This window comes from Alligator sinensis, unplaced genomic scaffold (genome assembly GCF_000455745.1).
Source record: "Alligator sinensis unplaced genomic scaffold, ASM45574v1 scaffold1192_1, whole genome shotgun sequence".
NCBI lineage: Eukaryota > Metazoa > Chordata > Crocodylia > Alligatoridae > Alligator > Alligator sinensis.
In genome coordinates, this window is record NW_005842376.1 from 516310 (window position 1) to 536892 (window position 20583).

The following is a 20583-nucleotide window of genomic DNA, read 5'->3' on the forward strand; positions in this document are numbered from 1 at the left end:
GAGCCCCTGAATGCCCTGTCCACAGCGGCAGGAGCCGCACCTTTCGCTTCCTGTGCCCCCGGACAAGTTGTGGTTCCATCCCATGCCCCAGCCCCACACCCTCCTCACCACGGGTGGCCTTGATCTACACCCCGCCTTCTATCACAACAGACTTACCAGGTGCATGCAGCTCTCCAGGCTGCCGGCTGTGCTTCTTACTGCCTACGTGCTGTGGTGCGGCTGCGCACACGCACAGGCCATTTATTGGCCAAATTATTGGCCACATCAGCCCGAATTCTGATATAGACAATTTTCTTTATATCAGTGCTGATCCGATTATTGGACCAATGTATCGGTGCACCTCTAAGGAAAACTTGTACCTGCGGCATGAGGAGCTGGTACTGCAACAGAGAGCCTGATACCTGATGGCTTTCCTTACTCTGCAAATGACCTGCATCAAGAACTCTATAATCTACTCTTCTATTTATGTTGATACTACATTTCTTTTGATTCAGTCAGAGAATAGTTTTTTAGACTTTCAGGACCTATCGGGCTTCATTTTAAAATGTAGCATATAATCTCTGTAATCTAATCAATTTAGTTGTATTGGTTTCTTATTCAGAAACTTAAACCAACCCATATGCTGTCTTTCTGCAGTTTTCATGCAATTTGTAGTTTGAGAACACCTGGATTAGTCAAATTAATATGTTTGTAGTATCTTTTTAAAAATTGAATATGCAGCAATGTTTGGGTTGCAGACATTGCAGAGTGATACTGCTCTCTTAAGAATGGTTCCCACTGAAATTTAGAAATGACATTTTTATGATTTTTGCATCATCTAAGAATACTTTGGTTTCAAATTTCTGGTAAGATATTGATCTTTTAATATCTTTTAAAAATTTAAAGTGGAGGTCGGGAAAATTAGAGGTTGGAGAACTTTTTCTGGTATATGCTGTCATTCCATTTATGGAATTTTACTGATCTGTTTTGTTGGAGACTGTTGAAATGGATAGTGAAATAATACTTAAATTGGCACATGGTAGCAAATAGTAGCTGATGAGATTTTCAGAAAATGGATAGTTGACTTTCAGTGAGATTTAACTCCTAAGTTCCTTACAGTATGAGCAGGTGGCTCTGTTATTGCAAGGTAAAAGGGAGCAGGGATTTATCACACAATAGCTGTTCTGTGATAATTGCTCACAGCACATGCTCTTATCAGCGTATGAAAGTTGACCCAAAGTGAACTGTTAGCTGCCAGTAAAAAAAAAAAAAAAAAAAGGATATAAATCAGTAAGCTCTCAGGGTTAGTATTCCTCCATCATGGTTTAATAGCTTCCACATTATCGTTTACCAGAAAACAGCTGACACTATTAAATTTTCACTCCCTTCTACCTCACAGTAAATTGTTTGTGTGTGGCTATCCCTCCATCCTTTTGAAAATTTCATTCAGTTGTCCTTGAAGTTGTAATGATTACAGACAGTGTAAATGTGTTGTGAGTATTGTGTAGATCCTATCTAATAACATTCAGCTGATCGCTCTTCTAATATGCTTATCTGTAATACATTTGAAAAGAAATGGGTTAAATCAGTACTTCAAAGAATTTTGAGTGTAGTAGTAAGCTTAATCTTTAAAAAGTATTCAGAATATTGAAGGTTGTTAGGAATATATTATAGTCATTAAACAAGTGCCTCGTTGAGAGGCATTTTCAACAGTTTCTGACTCTTGAATGATAGGAATTTAATTTTAAAACCACATAAAAGGCATTGTTGTATTTGATCACCTTAAAAGTTCAGATGGAATTGTTTTAAGAGTACCAGACTCTTAAAAAAATTACTTTCTTTTAATGAGTTAGACTGCAGTTTTAGATGATAATTGTAAGGAGAAATTTACCAAATCATAATTATAGCAAATATTTCTAAGATTAGTTGAAATTCATTATATTTTGGGGAGAGCTCCTGATTCAGATGTTGGTACGTGGAGGTGGTGTTTGCAATACAGAATTTTACCAAAAAATTCTCATCTGTACTGCCACCATTTCAGTTTTGCCAGCATTATTATTGGGTTCCTACTATGCACAAGTGACTTGATCTAATGTAAGTCAACTGTCGGTAGTACCAGATATAGCTTGCTTTAATGCAGCTTACATAAATAGCTTCTTTTCCATATAGCAGAAGATTAAGACTTACAATACTCTTAATACTCGAACAGAAACATTTCATCGATGTGTTACGTTACATGCAAATGGTATTCACCCCTTTTAAAAAAGCTGGCCTTCTGATAGTTTGAAAGCCAACCACAAGCCTATTAATGAAATCCAAGAGGCACCTTTTTCTCAAACAGAAAAATAGACCTAGAATAATGTTCAAGGCTGTCTTGTACATTAGACTTTTGAAATCTTGTTACTAATGGTACAGTGCTGCTAGTGGTAGCAGGCTTCCAGCTAGTAACCAGTTGGACCTGCCCATGGTAAGAACACCAGTACCCTATCTGTATTAGTGTTTCCAATGTTGCTAGCCAGAGAAGTGTATTGGTGGTAATAAAATGGTGAGCAGTGTAGACAAGGGGAGTGTATTGTAGGTCTATACTGGATATCCTCTTTATATTAGAGGCAATATTGTTAAGAACTTTTTAGCAAAAGTATTCATTGTGTATCTTGTCCACTTGTGTACTGTGTGTAAGAACGTGTGCATTTCTTTTGTAGCCACGCCATGAATACTTTAATGTCCCAGTGTACTAAATGACTTCATTCATCATGCATGCAGAGTTCAGAGAGGAGGTAGACCTGACTTACTCGAGGCAGAGAATATTATCCTCAGCTTGGTGCATCCAATCATCTCGAACACAATAGAATATTACAACCATTATCTTTGCTGTTGTACTTTCTTTCCCCTCTTCTGTTTACATTGTTGTCTCCTCATGTCTTGTCTTGATAAAACTTGTTCTCGTCAGTATATGATTTAATTTCTTGCTATGTGAAAAGTTTTTAAAGTGTCGTTTTAACATTTGTCTGGAAATCTATTTCAGCTTAAATCTGCATATACTGTAACATTACTGGACCTGAGTTTAACTTTTAAATAGTTAACCTATGTTGGTACATAAAAATAAATATTTAATAACTGACCAAACAATTTAGATGTTTATGTAGAGCAAGTAGCAATCCCGTTAGGTACCGTGAGCCTCCTTTAAAATGCAGAGAATGTATGCATACACACTTTTTTACATATAGATGACGCATTGCACATAAAACTATGAGTAAAAACGTACACTTGTGTGTGTATAATTTATAAAATGTACACACGCCTCTACAAAAAAGCTCAAAAATAATATACTTTTCCTTCCTTTAAAATGTCTTTGTTGAAGCAGTGGTGATTTACTATCTAAGGTGCCAATACAGACAAGAAGGGGAGAAATTGTTATGTCGGTCCTCTGGGGCTCTGCATGCCTCTGCAATGCCTTCTGGCAATGCAAAACTGAAGAGTTCTGACACTATATTGATATGTTTTAAAGGTTGAATAATCTGCAGTTTCTAGCATTGAACAATTATTTTTTCCAGTTATGAGAATTAAAATTACTAGCTAAGTTCATTCCCTTCTGCCACCCAGTAGTTTATAAAGCCTGTTGTTCAGTCGTCAGTGGCATATTGAAATCTTAGTCTTCATTAATCAATATTTTTAGTTTTAAATACGAGTTTTATTGTTTAACAGAAGGATAACTGCCACTTTAAAATATTAAAGTAAACAATTCTGAATGTATGCAGAGCAAGGAAAAGATTTATATTTCTCCCTGTTGTTTAGTGAAACGGACTGTTACGTTGTAATATATGTATATAATTGACTTTCTTTGGGAGCAGAGTTTTACATAACCTTAAATAGAAAGGGTCTGGTTAAATAAAGCAACCATGCATAATTATAAATGATTTATATGTGGTAATGCACTACCTAATAAATGTCAATCTGGCTTTAAAAAATGGGGTCCATGGAGATGGGAATATTTTAATTAAATTTGCAGTGTTCTCAGATGTTTATAGAAAACAAGATCCTGGGGTGATTTTTTTTTTTAACTTTTTCTCAAGTTTTGCTGCTCTTTTTTGTTGTAAGGTGTTAACAGTTTGTGAATATATGTGGTTAATGCTGCTTTAACCTGCATTCTCTCATGCCTGTTGGCCTGAAATGCTATGCATTGAGCTGTAATGAGATGCTGTTTCCTTGTTATCTGTATATAGCTGCTTGCTTCTAAATGACTAGGTCATGAATTAGCTTTCCTAGCATGGTTGAAATAAAGTATTGCATGCACTTCTGTCTCATGTGAATGGCTTTTTTCCCTTCATCTCTTGGTTCTGTTGTTTCAAATTTCCATTGTTTGCTGCAGGCATTTTTGAGCTGCAGATATATAATCTACAATGCTGCAAAACATGATCCACAACAATTAGATGAAAATGTGTGACAATATTTTTCTTAAATGAATAAAATGTAAACTTTAACTGTAGGGCAAATCAGCTCTTTTTGTTGGGTGGGTCAGTCTAAAGGGGTGTTTCTAGCTGTAAACTTTTACAAACTGCTAGATGTGCCGAACTGGAATGAAGAGGGCTGCTGGTAAGAACACAGAAAATGTATTGATCTCAAGACTAGTATTATGGTGCAATAAGCTTACATCTAGACTTCCTCCTGGAGTCTACCTCTAGATTTTTAAGAACACAGGAGCCAGTAAAACGTTCTTGTTTGGGTATCTGAATTGTGAATAAGCTAAAATGTTTATATACGAGTTGTTGCCTGGAAAAAGCTGTTATCTTTGACTACAGTTCAAACTTCTCCAATTAAAGATGATTGAAATGGAATATACAGTGCCAACAAAACTGCAAAGGAAGTTTTAAGTGGCAACTTTAAGTAGTAGTTACTGCATAGTTACTGGAAAGTAAGTCTTTCATAGTAATTTGGTATATAACCCATTTCAGTACAGGTGTAGCATAGGTGACCACTGTTTTCCAATCCATTACAACTAGAACTTGGAAAAAAACTAGGTTGAAAAATATTTGTTATTAAGCACCCAGAAACTTACACAAGAACTTGACTATTCTTCCCTCTCAACCCAGCCAAAAGAATGCAGTTTAGCATTGTATAATACAGCATTTATGATGATAATGCTTTAAATTAATGTATGGGGAAGATGCATGTCCTTTAAAAGGACATTTTCAGGTAATTGTTTTAAATTGGCTAACATTTTTTTTGTAATATTCTTAAGCATGAAAATGCTGTTTCTTTTCATACCAATTTTGACTTTTCATTCTTGATTCATGTTTTCTTCTATTGCAGAATAGAATTCTGCATATGTATTTTAACATGTTTACAATTTATAGTGTACCAGAACTGTTTCACGCTAGCATCAAGGTCAATCCATGTCTCGGAACCTTAATTTAATTGTGAGAGAGTGCAATATGCCTGAGCTTTTCAGATATATTTGTCCCTCTTGACCTTCTCTTATTTTAATGAAGAATGGGATGGTGTGGAAGAGTTTTATCTATTACAAAGTGGGTTGAGAGGAAAACTCATCAGATTTAATCTAAACACATAACAGTTTTAAGGCTTTATTCCCGATTTTCATAGATGTGTATTTCTAACATTGTTGGAAGTTGTGCATACACTGAGGGCAGGATAAAACTTTTGAACTAGTATTGAACTCGTCACCTTTTCAAATAGTTCAATACTGCGGTAATCCCAAATACATTTGAAAGCAGGTGTATTTTACTGTGTCACTTTTAATATTAAAATAATTTTATACATGAGTTAAACTGATTTATAAACTTGGTTGTTCAACATTCCTGTTCTTAAATGCTAGTTTTAAATTATGAAGCTCCTCAAGTAAAATAGTTGCAAGACTAGTAAATTCACTGTTTTACAAGTTATTCAGATGGATTTAAAAAACTAAGCTTTGTGAGGATTTGTTGCTTAATTATCTTTCTTTTTCTTGCTTCATGACATGCCTTGCTTTAGGATGCTAAAGTAAGTTTATTCATTCTCTGAGCATTATAAGTAAGATTTTTTTCCTTCTATAAAGACACAGTATCCCTTTTTATTAATCCAGATATTGCTAGTAAGTATGATAATGGACATCTTATCTTTTTAATGGGATATTTTCCAGCTGCTTAGAAATACATATGTTCAAATTGTGGAACATATACATATGTCATATAAAACATGAAACAATTTCTTGCTTTATCAAAAGTCTCCACTGAAAGTATAGTGGGATTCCTTTCTTTTAAAGGTAGAATTGAGCCCAACAGTTGTGCTGAATCTAAAGCATTGAAGCCTCAAATATTGGACTTTCAATCTAGACTGGTCATTTCATTCACATGAAGTATTTGCTATCAGATATATAGCACTACCTCCAGTCGGGAGAGCTATTTTGTGAATTTAATATTACTGAGTCTGATAAAGATTCATTTCCAGAATTTGAGGATGATAAACGATTTAAGGGATATTGTATCTCTAAGTTGCATTTCATTTTTACTTGAGTGGAGGCCTGAGTGAAGTGGTATGTCACAAAATGAAATAACTGATTTCATTTCAAGATTTTCTTTATTCCTGTTTATATTGCTAAGTTGCTGCTGGCATGTCTGGCTTTTATTTTTAGTGTTAATGGGCTATAAAACCTACACACTCTTCTTATGACTTGTGACAGACTTCTTAGCTGCATTTCTAAAATAACTGTTAATATGCATACAAATTCTTGTTTTTTATTCTTCCACAGTTTTTGTTTTTTCTCTTTTTTTAGTTAAGCATTTTCCATTTTAACTTTTCCATATACACTTTTAAGTCCTAGGAGCATAGAATCTGTTTACCACTATCTTCAAATTTTTCCTTCACAGGAAGCTGAGACCCCACGTAGCGTACTTGAAGAAATTGGATTGACATAAATCTTCTCCTCTGATGACGTCTCATGGTGTTTCATACTGTAAATGTTCACTGCCTTCATTTTAATGTTTAGCTGATGGTGTGAGATGCTGTTTGTCAGTATTACTGTTTTGCTAAGCTGCTTCATTCAAGCCTACAAGAAAATATTCGATTTAAAATGAGAAAAGGGATAAAAAATTTAAAATATCCAAAAAAGGACAAATGAAAGGGAATTCAATGTACTAACTCAAAGACACCTCTTTTCAGTGCATTTATAGAAAACCACTGGTAATAACTTCAATAATTACACAGATTTTATAATTCAGGAAACATGCATCGGCTTCTGTATGACATACCATATTTCACTGAAAGAAAACTACATGTAAGAACTTCCAGTGATGAAATGTAACAATGCAGAACTTGGTTTTATGCAACCAAAGACTTATTTGTTCATCTGCATTTTAAGTCAGCATTTGTGATTTTTTTTCCAGTTAATATAAAAAGATTGGGAATAACTGTTTACTACTGAATTTTTTTAAAATTATTATTATTATTATTATACCAAAGAACCCTGTTAAAATCTGCATACTGAACTGGCAGAAATTGTAAAGGTGGCTTCATTTTTAGCAAGAGACCTGCAAGCAGATTAATTAATATGACACAATAGTATGAAGACTTTAAACAAAACAGTACATGAGTTCGTGTGTTACAAAGGGAATGCAGATTGTAGGAAATTTCCTTTTTGAAACACTATTTTTATGTGCTTTTTGGCTTACACTCTGGACATATCTATGGTATGCTTTACCGTTCTCACTGCGCAGATGAGGAAGTGCATAATGTGAAATGGAGTGTTTTGAGATCATGAAAGGAAGGGAAAAGTGAATGTCCAATTTAAGTTCTTATTTTGATTCCCCAGAAACAAGACCTTTTTTTTCTTTCTTCATTTTACTGGTATCCTGTGGTTATGCTGACATGGGAATACGAGCACTGATTATTAAGGAAGTGTGACCATCTTCATTTATTCAATGTTTTCACTTGCACCTTTCATACACATGCCACACCTATTCAACTACTACATTTCATCAAACAGTGGTGTACATTAGAGCCAAACTAATTCATTTAGATCTTGTTGCAAATGGAATGTCAGTATGTAAATGAACAAATGATCAAGTAAAATACACCAAAATATATTGTATTTTGACAGTTCTAGGAGGGGTTGCAGCATATTCCACGTTTAAGTGTTTAAAGATGATGAGATTTCAGTATAGAACACTGTTTTGTGGCTGAGAAATCAGTGCTATTTTTTCTGAAAATATGTATGAATTAGCAAAGTTCTGCTGGATGTACCCGCAGCGATCACAAGCTGTGTGTGTGGTATTTTCTTTATTTTGGGGGGGGAGGGGGACGACTAGAGGACTTGCAGTGGAATTTGAAGTGGTCTTAGCTGCGTAATATTTCAGTTTGTGCTTGAAGCAAGCAATGCCACACACTTCTATTCATTTCAACTTATACCATCTACCAGACCCTGGCGTATCAGATCCGTACAAGATCATATTTGCCTAAGATGCACAGGAGCTTAGTTTCACATTGTAGTGACGTAAAATGTGCAACAAGAACAACAACGAAAGTAGAAGTGGTATTAGAATGCCCCCCCTGTGTGTGCTGTTTGATGTGATTGAATTACCTTCATTTAAAATGTCAAACATAACTCAATTTTATATCTATTAAACAAACATGTTTCTAAGGTTTACACTGTCACTTGTACGTGCTTGGCTGGATTAAGCTTTGTTGTGATTGTGACAAATAAGCCATTTGACTTCTGTCTTAGTATATTGTCAGTTTAGTTGTAATAAATGTCCATTTTTACGCCCTTGCTGTGTAGTCATATGCAGTCAGTCTGATTATTTTGCAGGGGGGGGGAGAAAAGGAGACAGTATTACATGGCAATAATGCACAATCCAACTTAAAAGCAGGTCAGCTGCCATACCCAATACATTTATTAAAAATGTGTACTATATTCTGTCAAGGACTAGTTTTTGTACAGCATTTGAAAATCTTAACCCATTGTTGTGGTTCAGTGGTAAAATCCTTGTCTGCCACCCAGGAGACCCCAGGTTCAATTCGCGGATGCACATATAACTACAACGATTGAGGCACTGAACGTCTCGACTCAAACTGGCCTCTGGATAATGTTTCAATAGCCTAAATGGGGGATGGAAGGTACAGGCAAGCTTCACTCCTCCATACTTGTGCCTAGGCATACATGTCAACAGTTCTGGTGACCTCTCATGCATGCACCATGATCCAGAAGGATTGACTGTTTCCTACTTTTGAAAAGCTTGCTGAAAGCAATATTAACAAGTTATGAAAGCTTCACAAACACTTTAAAGAAACTTCAGCCACATGGAAGTTCAGTTTATGGAAGACTGCCGTTCCATTGATGAATCAAAGCAAAATCGCATGATGATTGAAGGTGGATAAGGGTTTTCCCCTTGGAGAATACAAACTTAATATTCATCATCATTTTAAAATAATGAAAAAATATTAGGAACTACTCAGTGCAGCATACTCGATTCTAATGTCAGCTGAAGTTGTTCTTCTAGCTGAAGAATCCATTTGATTGTTCTTTTTTCAAGGAAAGCATGAAGAAGCGTGAATTCTTACTGGTTTTACCTGAAAAAGTATAGAAAACATTAGTATCCTGTTACTTGGCAGAAACTATAATATAAAACCATAGCTTGAAGTTCAAGAGTGAGTTTCCCTGATTTGTCTATTCTGAATTATTGCCCTGTGTTTGGGGAAAAATACTGAGTGTTGGAGCAATATTTTTAAACTAGCTAAATAACAGTATATTTTTTCAAGTGTGGCAGGACAGACTGTGTGAGATTAAGACAGGTTGAGAGGGATCTATGGTCTAAACTGCTAACTCATCTAATTTATAAACTGATTCTGTGACTTTCGCCAGTTACAAAATTTACCCTGAAAAGTCTCACTTTTGGCAGCTCGGTCTCCAGTCTGCTTTGGCATCAGCTAAGTAAATGTTCTGGTTGCTTGGTTCAGTAAAGAGATGTGAAGGAGGGTGTTCAGTTTTTACTGAAATATAAATATTGAGTCAATAAACTAGGTGTGTTGTGCAGATATCAGACCAGGATGTTGTAAATGAGTTCTGCCACTAATACCTGTCCTGGATCCTCACTTCTACTTTCACCTTGCTCCTCTTTTTCTGTCAGTTCTCTTAAATCTAATCCAGTGACCCTACATTTGCATCTACTCCATCTTTTCCTCTCCTTTCTGTGCTCTGAAGCCAAAACTAAGGAATGGTGTGCTGACTCCATATTTTACAGAAAAGTACATTGATTTTTGTTTTTACAGTATGCAAAAAATGGAGGCCTGTAGCATACTGAGAATATTGTACAAACAAGTATTGTTATCATAACAAACTCAGATTAAGATTGACCAAATACTGTTATCAAGAACACCCATATCCTATCATATCCCCTTTGGCAACCTGTCTTTGTCTCCCCTCTTACCACCCCCCCCCTTTTTTTTTTAATGACTATTCTAAAACTTGGCTAAAACCCTTCTTCTGATTTCTAGTCTACATTTGATAGTGAATAGTTTGTATCCAGTGGATCTTGTAACAGTATGGCTTAGGTTAAATAGCAGTTTTCCCTGCCTCATACAACCTAGAGTAATGCAACCAGTTCTGGGTGCCACACTTCAGAAAGGATGTGGAGCATCTTGAGAGAGTCCAAAGGAGGGCCATATGCATGATTAGAGGTTGGGAGAGTAGGTCATACCAGGAGAGGCTGAAAGACTCGGGACTGTTCAGCCTGGAGAAGAGAAGACTCAGAGGGGACTTGGTGGCAGCCTACAAGTATATTAGGGGTATACATCAGGGCCTAGGGAAACATCTGTTCACCAAGGGCCCCCCAGAGGAAGACAAGATACAATGGATACAGGCTAATTGAAGATTGCTTCAGATTGGACATAAGGAAAAAACTTCTTTACAAGTTGAGTGCCATGGGTCTGGAACAGACTCCCCACAGAGGTGGTACAGTCATCTACCCTGGAAATCTTCAAAAAGCATCTTGATGCCCACTTTGCTAGGGTCTTGTGACCCCAGCAGTCTTTCCTGCCCAAGTGCAGGGGCTCAGCCTCAATGATCGTGTAAGGTCCCATCCAGCCCCTAACATCTATGAAAACCTGGCAACACATTTGGAAAGTAATTAGAGCACCTTTCTATCTTCATTTTGCTAAGTTGCACCTGATCCCTCTGAATTTTTCCTCAGATAAGGAAGGGTCACCATTCCCCTAGCCTATGCATTTCAGCTTATTCTCCCCCCGTGCCCCTCCCCCCAATTACCAACCTCAGCTTTCCCCAGTACTCTCTCTAAATGGGAACTTGCACAGTGATCTGCTTCCCTGAGTCTACTAGATATACCATGCCTCATGCACTATAGGATTATATTAGCTTTGTTCAGACACCTCACCCTGGTAGTTCATGGTAGGGATTGGCAACCTTTTCAGGCTCTGGGTTGAATTGATCCAGCTCAGGTCAGACGTAAGCCAGTGTGTGTAAGATGGGCACTACGACCCAGCAGCTACGTAAGGAAAGTACTTACTGCCACTGCTTAAGGCTAGGGCCAGAAGTTATACATAAGCAGTTTAAGTGATCAGAAACCAGTTTAAACCTGTAACAGAACAGAAATTCAATGCACATAAACTACTTCTAAAATGGCTAAACCTGGTTTAAGATAAACCTGGTTGAATGTAGCATCAGACTTAACTGATTTAGGTCAAACCTGTTTATAGAACTTCTGTCCCAGACCCCTTTGTGGTTTAAGTCAACTCAGTCCCCCTGCATCCCAGCATGTTTTACAGCCCTGGGCTGGGCTGTCTGCTCCAGTGGAGCAGGGTTGGCCCCACCCCTCTGCTTCCTAGCTGGAGCACTATCACTGCTCTGGCTGGCTGAGGTGGGAAACCCTGCTCCACAGTACTCCTTGCTGCTCAGCCGAGGAGCAGGGGACATGGCCAGACACCATTAGCCTGAAGGGAAGAAGAGGTGGTGGTAGTGGGGGGAGTTAATCTCCCCTCCCTCCTGTGGGTGACCACAGTCAGGCTCTGCCTGTCTTTTCCCTCCACCCCCCTTGCTGCTGAAGCAGCAAGCATGGGGCATAGCTACAGCCCAGCCCCCAGCCTGAGGCAAAGGCAGGGAATCGCAGAGAAGCAGGGATCTCTAGAGGTCCTCTAGTATCTAGTCCAGCTGTGGCCAGACCATCCAGCACAAGCACTACAAGCATTGCATTTCTGGAATCAAAATGTCTAGTCACTTGCTTTCCAGTTCAGTCTACGCAGGTTAGACTAACCTGCAAAGATTGAATAGATTCAGGCTTGCAGTATTTGAATGTCTGTACTTATCCTGGCTGCAGATGCTCTCCCTGCTGCCACCTGGAAAAGTGGCAGCAGCAGGTGCATCCCCTGGGCAGTCGCTGAGAAAAGTACAAGCAGTGGTATCTGGCTCTTAGCACCCACCTGCTTCTGACCTGAACTGGATCAGTCCAGCTGCTGAAGCCCCACATTCACAGGCTGGATTTAGCCTGTGGTCCCTAGGTGGCCGACCCCTGCTTTACGGTCATTTTTATAATTGATCAATATGCCCTTCCTTACTCACCGTCTCTAAGAAATGGGAACTTGTAGCCAAGTTCTCATTTCCAAATACAAATCTCAATTAGTGTTGTTTCCTACATGTATGACTTAGCTCTTCATATGAGTAGGGCATACCATTTCTATTGCTCCACATTATGAGGCTGAGTCTTCCTGTATAATAACCCAGTCCTTCTCCACAATGACATTATTCTCCAGCTTTCTCATTCACAAATTTCATAAATGTACCTCTATTTGTTTTATCAGGCACTATTGAAAACGGTAAACAGGATGGGACCCAAGCTGAATGCCTGAGGAGCATCACTGGAATAAAAGCTCTCCAGTCGGATCCACTCTCCTCGATCGATAGTCTTTCCCATAGCCAACTCCATATGCATCTTACAAAAACAGCATTAACCCTCATCTTCACCAATCAGCTAGTTTCCTATGAATACTGTAGCAAATGCTTTGCTTAAATCTCTAAGAGATTAGGTCCGCTGGACTTTCCTTATCTGAAGAAAATAATTTTTGTTATCATAAAGCCATATTTTTTCTTTTTCACCTCCATGCCCTTGATTACTTTCCCTTCAGACCCTGGACAAGTGCTATAATGTAGCACCAAATATCCCTTGTAAAATAACCAAGTGGGAGGATACAGCCATTCAAGCTGTTTGCAGCACTACAAAGAGGGCTGAAAAATAGCACCTATTTCAAAAAGGAACTTCTCCACTTTGTACTGCTATGTATAAACACCTGTAGAGTTGTACATAGCCCTACCGGGGCCTCTAAGATGTCCAGCATCCCAGAGTCCTCTGCTCATCCTCCCGCTTCCAAGGGGGAAGGAGAGCAGCTGGCTCCCTGATCCTCTTCTCAGCAGTTATTTGGGTCAAACAGGTTTATGCAATGCCTGACCCAGACCCCTTCCTGGTTTAACTTAAACCAGAATCCCCCAGCATCCCAGATGTTTTGCAGCCCTGGGCTGGGCTGTCTGCTCCAGAGAACAGGGCTGGCCCCGCCCCTCTGTTTCATAGCCAGACCACCAGTGGGGACTGCAGGCACAGCAGGTTCTGCCTGGCTTCTTCCTGCCCCACCCACTCTTGCTGTTCAAGCAGGGATGCTCCCTCCCTCCCCTCTCCCACAGCATGGACCCCAGTCCCACAGACCCTAGCTGGCACGTGGTATGCTAGCTAATGCTGAGAGGTGTCTCTCCAATATCACTGGCACAGGCAGTGTCTGCTTAGGGCTTTTTGGAGTTAATCAACAGGTCAGCTGATAATGTTTCTCCCTTCCTTTCTTGGAAAAAGCTGTTTAAGAGCTTGAACTAATGAGAGAGGCTTTTGTTTTGTTGATGGGCTGATAAACACTGCATTATCAGCCCCCTGCCGGTAGGGCAGTGCAAAGCTTCGGTAGCTGATTCAATTCAGAGGAGATTCGGCCTGATTTGGCGGCCGAATCTGAATCAAATCAGGAGACTCATTAAGAAGTCCAAATTGAATCGGAAGCCTCCAAATCAATTTGCAGAGATTCAGATGGCTTGCAGCAAGGCCTCATGCCCACACAAGGGCTACCATCCCTGCTGTTTTTAGTCCACTCTGCCTTAACACACACAAGCGGTATGAGTTTTGCTTTCAACAGTTCTGAGGTGCACTTTCACAGAAATCCCGGCACCTATTTCATTGAAACTTGGCAGGCTTCATGCCCTCAGAAGGAGCTACCATCCCTACTGTTTTCATCCAAATCCGCACAAAAATTGACAAAGTTATAGGTATTTTAGTGATTCATAGTCTATGGCCAAATCTCCGAATCAAATCAGGACAGTGATTCAAATCACCGAATCGAATCCCTGTCCCTCCAAATCCAAAGCAAATACTTGCTGCTTCGCACAGGCCTACCTGCTGGCTACCCTGCCTGTCAAGTTTGCAGACAGAATAAACCAAATCCGCACAAAAATTGACAAAGTTATAGGTATTTTAGTGATTCATAGTCTATGGCCAAATCTCCGAATCAAATCAGGACAGTGATTCAAATCACCGAATCGAATCCCTGTCCCTCCAAATCCAAAGCAAATACTTGCTGCTTCGCACAGGCCTACCTGCTGGCTACCCTGCCTGTCAAGTTTGCAGACAGAATAAAGAAGCAAGGAGCACAAAAATTGACAAAGTTATAGGTATTTTAGTGATTCATAGTCTATGGCCAAATCTCCGAATCAAATCAGGACAGTGATTCAAATCACCGAATCGAATCCCTGTCCCTCCAAATCCAAAGCAAATACTTGCTGCTTCGCACAGGCCTACCTGCTGGCTACCCTGCCTGTCAAGTTTGCAGACAGAATAAAGAAGCAAGGAGAGGGAGATTGAAAAGCTCAGTATCATCAACAGATGCATGCACTGCACCCCTTCCCCCCTCCTTTGCTTCAGAGTGCTAGCCCAGGACTGAGGTTTGGCAACACTCCTACTCCTTGAGCACCAAGCAGGAAAAAGCCTGAGCACGGTGAGCCTGAGCCACTCCCCTCCCCCCCACCCCAGCTCAGCACTAAAAAAGGGGAAGGGAGGGCTGCTTTAGCACCCCACGGATTCTAGCCTGAGCCACTGCAGGCATTTGCCTGCATTTCCTCAGTCCAGAGGATGTCTGTATAGTTGCATACTGGTTCAACCTAATCAAGTTAGACTACTCTGCAAAGACTGAATCAATTTAGGCTCAGGCTTTTTGAATGTCTGTCCCTAGCCATCAACAACAAGGGCCTACTGTTGGCTCATATTTAGCTTATTGTCCACTTTATGTATGTATTTAAATGTATTTAAACTTTTCAGCAAGACTAAACTATAGCTAAAACTAACATTTATTTTAAAACTTTAGCCTTTCAAGGACCAACTAGGATATTGCTTAATGAGATGTAAAACTGTAAACTGACCGAACACCAATAATTCCTAATCATTAATATTACTGGGTCCTAACTACATAACCAATTCCCTAAATGTCCACCCTTCAATTTGTTAGATGTATTAACTTACATCCTCAGCTTGCATTTCCTGATATTGTTTGCTTTGTCTGTTATCTTTTATCCTGATTTCATAGTTTAACGTTCCTCAGATAAAATACTAAAATCTCACACCTTTCCTTCTATGGTTAAATTTAACAGATTTAGCTCTAGGTAGTCCTCAAAATAAGGCAGGTTTTCCAACCCTCGTCTCAATCTCCTGACTCTTCTGTGAACCCTAATTTATCACAATTATTTTTGAACTACTGATACATTGGACACCATATTCCATTAGTGGTCACATCACTACCATATAATATAGTTTTTAAAAGTACGGTATGAACTGAAGTGGAGCCAACCCTCCACCCCTCTCGATCTCATATGTTCATACTCATGTACAAACACATGCATCTTCCAGCTGGTGTAATCAAGGTGGAAAGGTTAATTTGCTGCTTAGTAGCATGGAACTTCTTTACTTGTATGAGAGCTGCTGACCCAGGACAAGAGGAAATTAATTTCTCTGACAAACGCTCTTGGAGGAAGGGTAAAATGCATCAGCACCATGAAAACCTAGCCTATGTTATTTAATCCTTCTCTTTTTTGAAAAAGTTAAGCTTATGTTGGGGGCGGGGGGGGTGAAGAAAGTATGTGACTCACTAATTACACTGTATATTGCATAGCAAGGGTGTCACTGAAACATGCGAAAAATTAGGTAGGAAGTGAATGCTAGATGGATTCTTATTTCATACCAACATCTAAAAACAAAGTTTCTAATTCCTAGTTTTTGGAAATGTTTCTTCCAAATCTACACTGAAAAGGTGCTATTAATCAATGATTCTTAGTTACGATTTTAGAAGAACTTGAATCCCTAGCACCCATCTAGAATGCAGTAAGTACTTCCTGCTATTCTATTGACCAGTGGGGTCTTAAGTATTTTCATTGCAGGGGATAGAGTCCCATGTTATAGGATTTGTGCTAATCAGCCCAGGGCTGGGAATTCCATCCCTCAACTCAGAGTTAATTCTACTAGAGATCAAGATGCCTCCAAAGCTAAGCATTTCAGCGCTTAGTCTCCCATGTAAATTCACTTCTAAACTTCTAATATGACTTTACAGCCAAAGATATGGCAGAGACCAATTTAATATCCTATTGAAGATAAATTTAAACCTGACTGGCATCACTCTAGCAACATTAAGTTTTCACTTTAGAAGTTATTGCCCCTTCATTCTATTTGTTCGAAGCAGCCTGTGTTCAAAGAAGATGTGTGTAGAACTGTAATAAAGAAGTCATCAAATCACAAACTAGAATGAGAATTATTTTCGGATTCGTCATTGTGCTCTTCAATCAAACATGACCTGTGCTTTAGAGTCTCTCTGTAATAATCTTTAGTTCTTCCTGTTTTAGGCCAAGCATTGAGATACTATGCTTTTACATTTCTGCCCAGCACTGCCTCTTTTGCATATTTCTTCTGTCAGTCACAAAGGCATTTCATTGCACTCCCTCACTATTTGCTCTCTTAGGCCCCTAGCACATTACACTTGAGAATATGTGATGAACCAGTTAATCACATACTGTTACTTGGCCACATGTGAAATCAATTAATGGACTTATAAAATGAGGAATAAGCCATAGAGTTCTTACACAAAAAATATGCATGGCAGGAGGTGCAACTGTGGGATTAACCATATCCCATCACACTTTACTGCCAGTGCCAGCAGGGAGCTTGAGCTGAGCTCCCCCTGCAAGCTCCCACAGCTGGAAACCCAATGTCAATGGGTCTCCCAGCTGCAGGGGATCACCATGTGCATCCCCAGCTAGAAGTCCCATTAGCTGATCCAAGGTCCCAGGAAGTAGTCAGCTGATGGGGATCCCAGCTGTGTGTGGCACGTGTGTGTGGAATGGCAGGAAACACAATGGTGGGGATCATGCGTCAGACCCCACGGCATCTGTACATCTGCCAGTGTACATCACTGAATCATGCCTATACAGCTGTTCCCACATGCAGAATGAGTTCAGTGGCACTTGCAAGGGAGGCAGAAAGAAACCTAATTTTTCTTTCACTCCAGTATTACTACTGGGCAGGCACTGGGTGCAGAAGCAAAAGAATAGAGGGGGAGAAACCTGGGTTGTTATTCCTAACAAATCTTTGGATTCATTTTCTTGTTAGGCCAACAGGAAGAATTAACATTCACTAACTTTCTAAAAAACCTGTGGTTAAATTTGAGGCTCGTCTGTACAGGAAGTTATTGCACAGTTAGGTAGGGTAGGAATTTACAGCACACAGGCTACTATGCCCACATGTAGGAAGATACTTCAGAGGTCACAGGGCACACCACCAGTGGGGGGAGTTAGTATGGACTAACCCTAGACCAGATTTGGACCACAGAGACCCCTCCCCGGACTGGATCTATGCAACCGTGTTCGAGTGGCAGCGTGGGTCCAGGGGCATGCAGCTACACAGACCTGCGTTTGTGCAGTACAGAACCAAGGGACTGCATCCAGGAGCCACAGGCAAGCAGTGGCACAGAGCTCAGGCCTGGCAGCAGCAGGGAAATGCAGTTGTGCAGCAGCAGGGAGCCACATCCAGGCAGAGCTCCAAGCTGCCACATTACCCTAGCTCTGCACTGCATGAATGCAGCTCTGTGCCACATACCCTCAGCTCCCTGCCACTGCGTGCCCCTGGCACTGTTGGCTGCCAGAGTCCTGCGCCATTGGACAGGGGCACAGAGCCAAGGCCATGGAGCAGCATGGAGTCATGTCCATGTAGTTGCACATCCCCAGCTCTGTACTGCTGCCCAATGGCATGGAACTCTAGCCAGTCGGCAGTGCCGGGGTGTGCAGAAGTGCAGAGCCTATGGCATGCACCAGTAGCCCACTGGACTACTGGTGGGCTGGATACAACAGTTCCATGGGCCAGATCTGACCTGCAGGCCATGTTTGACCCCTCTGGATTAGCTAGTTTTGAAGCAATTCTAGTTTACTTCACACTAATTTCTCTGTGTAGTCAAGGTTTACCAACTTTTTGATAGCAAACTCATAATCCCTACCAGGGTCCCTTTATTACTTGTTTTAATAAGAACTCCTTGCACAACATTCTTAGGAGAAAGATCTACCAGGTTTCCTTTTAGGAAGTGGGATTGTTCTTAGCACCACACTTAATCATGTGGTAAGGAATAGTTCTCACTTTGTTTTGGGAGTTTCATTATTTTTTCCTCTGCTGTCCGATCTCTTTTTGCCCCTACTTCTGGACCGAGAGGAACTTCGGCTTCTACTGTTACTGCGAGCACGGCTATGGCTTCTGCTGCGACTACGGCCTCGCCTTTTCTTCCCTCTACTGCGTGACCGCCTTCTTTCCCGGCTCCTTGATCTGCTGGACCGGCGCCTTTTCTTGCTTTTGCGACTACTCTTTTTCCTCTCTGACTCTCCATTTCTTCTGTAAGAACAATCCGGGCTGGGGCTGCTCCGTCTCCTTGACTTGCTGTAATAGTCCTCACGATGGCTAGTTCTGCTTCTCCTTTCAGAGTTTTTAGCCAACTGATTAGTCCGTTCTGGAGAAATATGTATGTCCCTGTTGGCTTCCCAGAACTCGTTGTTTGGATTTCTGAATACATGAAGAAAGTTGCAGTGTTTCCCTCTTGGACACTTTTGCCGTTCAAATAACCCTGCAGATTTATTATAAAATGGAGAATACTCATAATGGAATATGAAAGCAACAAAAACCTAAGTTTTAAAGGGGATGACTCAACTTTTACATTAAACCCCATTTCAATGATTTGCTGCATTGAATCCATTTGATTTTTCCAATAAAAAGATAGATCAATTTGGGTTCCCTTTATACACCATCTAATTCACCTCACTGACAGGGACAGACACAACCATACTTCATACTTTAATCTTAGCAATGACACTTGCCCATCTCCATCTTAGAGCTTCAGTCTTCAGACATTTATTCATCTATACTTTTGTCCTGTATAGCATTTCACTGATTAGGATTCTAATTTGAAAGAAAAAGTTCAGAACAAATAAACACTGATTAAAATGCCCTAGTCATGCAAATTCCTCATAAAAAGGTTTTTCCCCCCCATTAATTTTAAGTAAAGGTATGTTAATCTTCCTGTAGTAACCTAAATGACATCCTAAAATAGTTGCCGCCCCTTTTTAAGGGCATTCAGATGTTAAAGAGAGTCCAGAGGTGGGCAACAAAGATCATCAAGAGTTTGTAAAGCAAGTCATACAAAGAGAGGCTGAAGGAGCTAGGCACATTTAGCCTGCAGAAAAAGTACCGTACTTAAAAAGGACATGATAGCAGTCTTCAAATACCTGAAGGGCTGCCATAAAGAGGAGGGCAAGTACCTTTTCTCTCTTGCTGCAGAGAGGAGGATGTGGATCAATGGCTTGAAGTTGCAGCAAAATTAATTTATGTTGGATATCAGGAAAAACTTCTTCACTGTTAGAATAGTGAGGCAGTGGAATAGACTGCCTAGGGAAGTTGTGGAGGTGTTCAAGAAGAGGTTGGACAGGCACTGGTCAAAGAGGATCTATATGTAGTTATGCATAAAGGATCTTGCCCCTCCACTAAGGATCAGACCAACATATCTGGAGTCAGGAAGGAATTTTACCATGTGGTCAGACAGGTATGGACTATGGGAGTTTTTGCCTCCCTCTGTAGCAGGGGGCATGACCTAATTTCCTAATATCTTGAGCATATATTGACATTTTTTCATAGAAGCAGGATATTGGTGCCATGGTTTCCCTGCTTTACCTGTGGCAGGTTAGGGTGTTTGTGTTGTGTCAGGGTTGACAGTAGGGCTGTGCGAAGCTTCAGTCACCGATGCAGATGCAGCGCTATATCTGCAGGGCACCGCATGCTGTTTGGGAGCCGAGGCGGCTCCATGTGTCAGCCAGAGCCTGGCACCATTCTGCCCTAGTGGCCCCAGCTCCCAGACAACGCACAGAGCCCTGCCAAGCTGCGCTGCACCCACGCCATAGGGCAGCTGCCACACAGGTGCCATCTCCCCTGCCCCCCACTGCACAGGGGGGGCTCTGCCATGAGTGCCCAGAGGCCCCCATCACTGTCCTCCGAATCGCACAAA

General features: G+C 40.4%; 2 protein-coding genes across 6 annotated transcripts in view; one reads left to right on the forward strand and one right to left on the reverse strand.

The window, feature by feature from the left end:
• AP1S2 (adaptor related protein complex 1 subunit sigma 2) overlaps nucleotides 1–8761 on the forward strand; it is a 46149-nt gene extending 37388 nt beyond the window's left edge. For 2 of the 5 annotated variants that reach the window (XR_324522.2, XM_006029393.3), the window contains one exon: nucleotides 6843–8759. Coding sequence is in view for 3 of the 5 variants with exons in the window: in XM_006029393.3 (XP_006029455.1) it covers nucleotides 6843–6890 (48 nt within the window). In the remaining 2 variants the exon portion in view is untranslated. Of the gene's footprint in view, nucleotides 1–2681; nucleotides 4273–6842 lie in introns of those variants that run through there. The other 3 variants (XR_324523.2, XM_006029394.2, XM_025210850.1) reach the window with 2 other exon arrangements.
• An 80-nt stretch (nucleotides 8762–8841) lies between these two features.
• The window catches only part of ZRSR2 (zinc finger CCCH-type, RNA binding motif and serine/arginine rich 2), a gene marked incomplete at its 5' end in the record, with an annotated part of 29399 nt that continues 17657 nt past the window's right edge, over nucleotides 8842–20583 (reverse strand). The window contains 2 exons of the mRNA XM_014522597.2: nucleotides 8842–9540; nucleotides 18675–19152. Coding sequence (XP_014378083.1) covers nucleotides 9537–9540; nucleotides 18675–19152 — 482 coding nt within the window. The remainder of the gene's footprint in view (nucleotides 9541–18674; nucleotides 19153–20583) is intronic.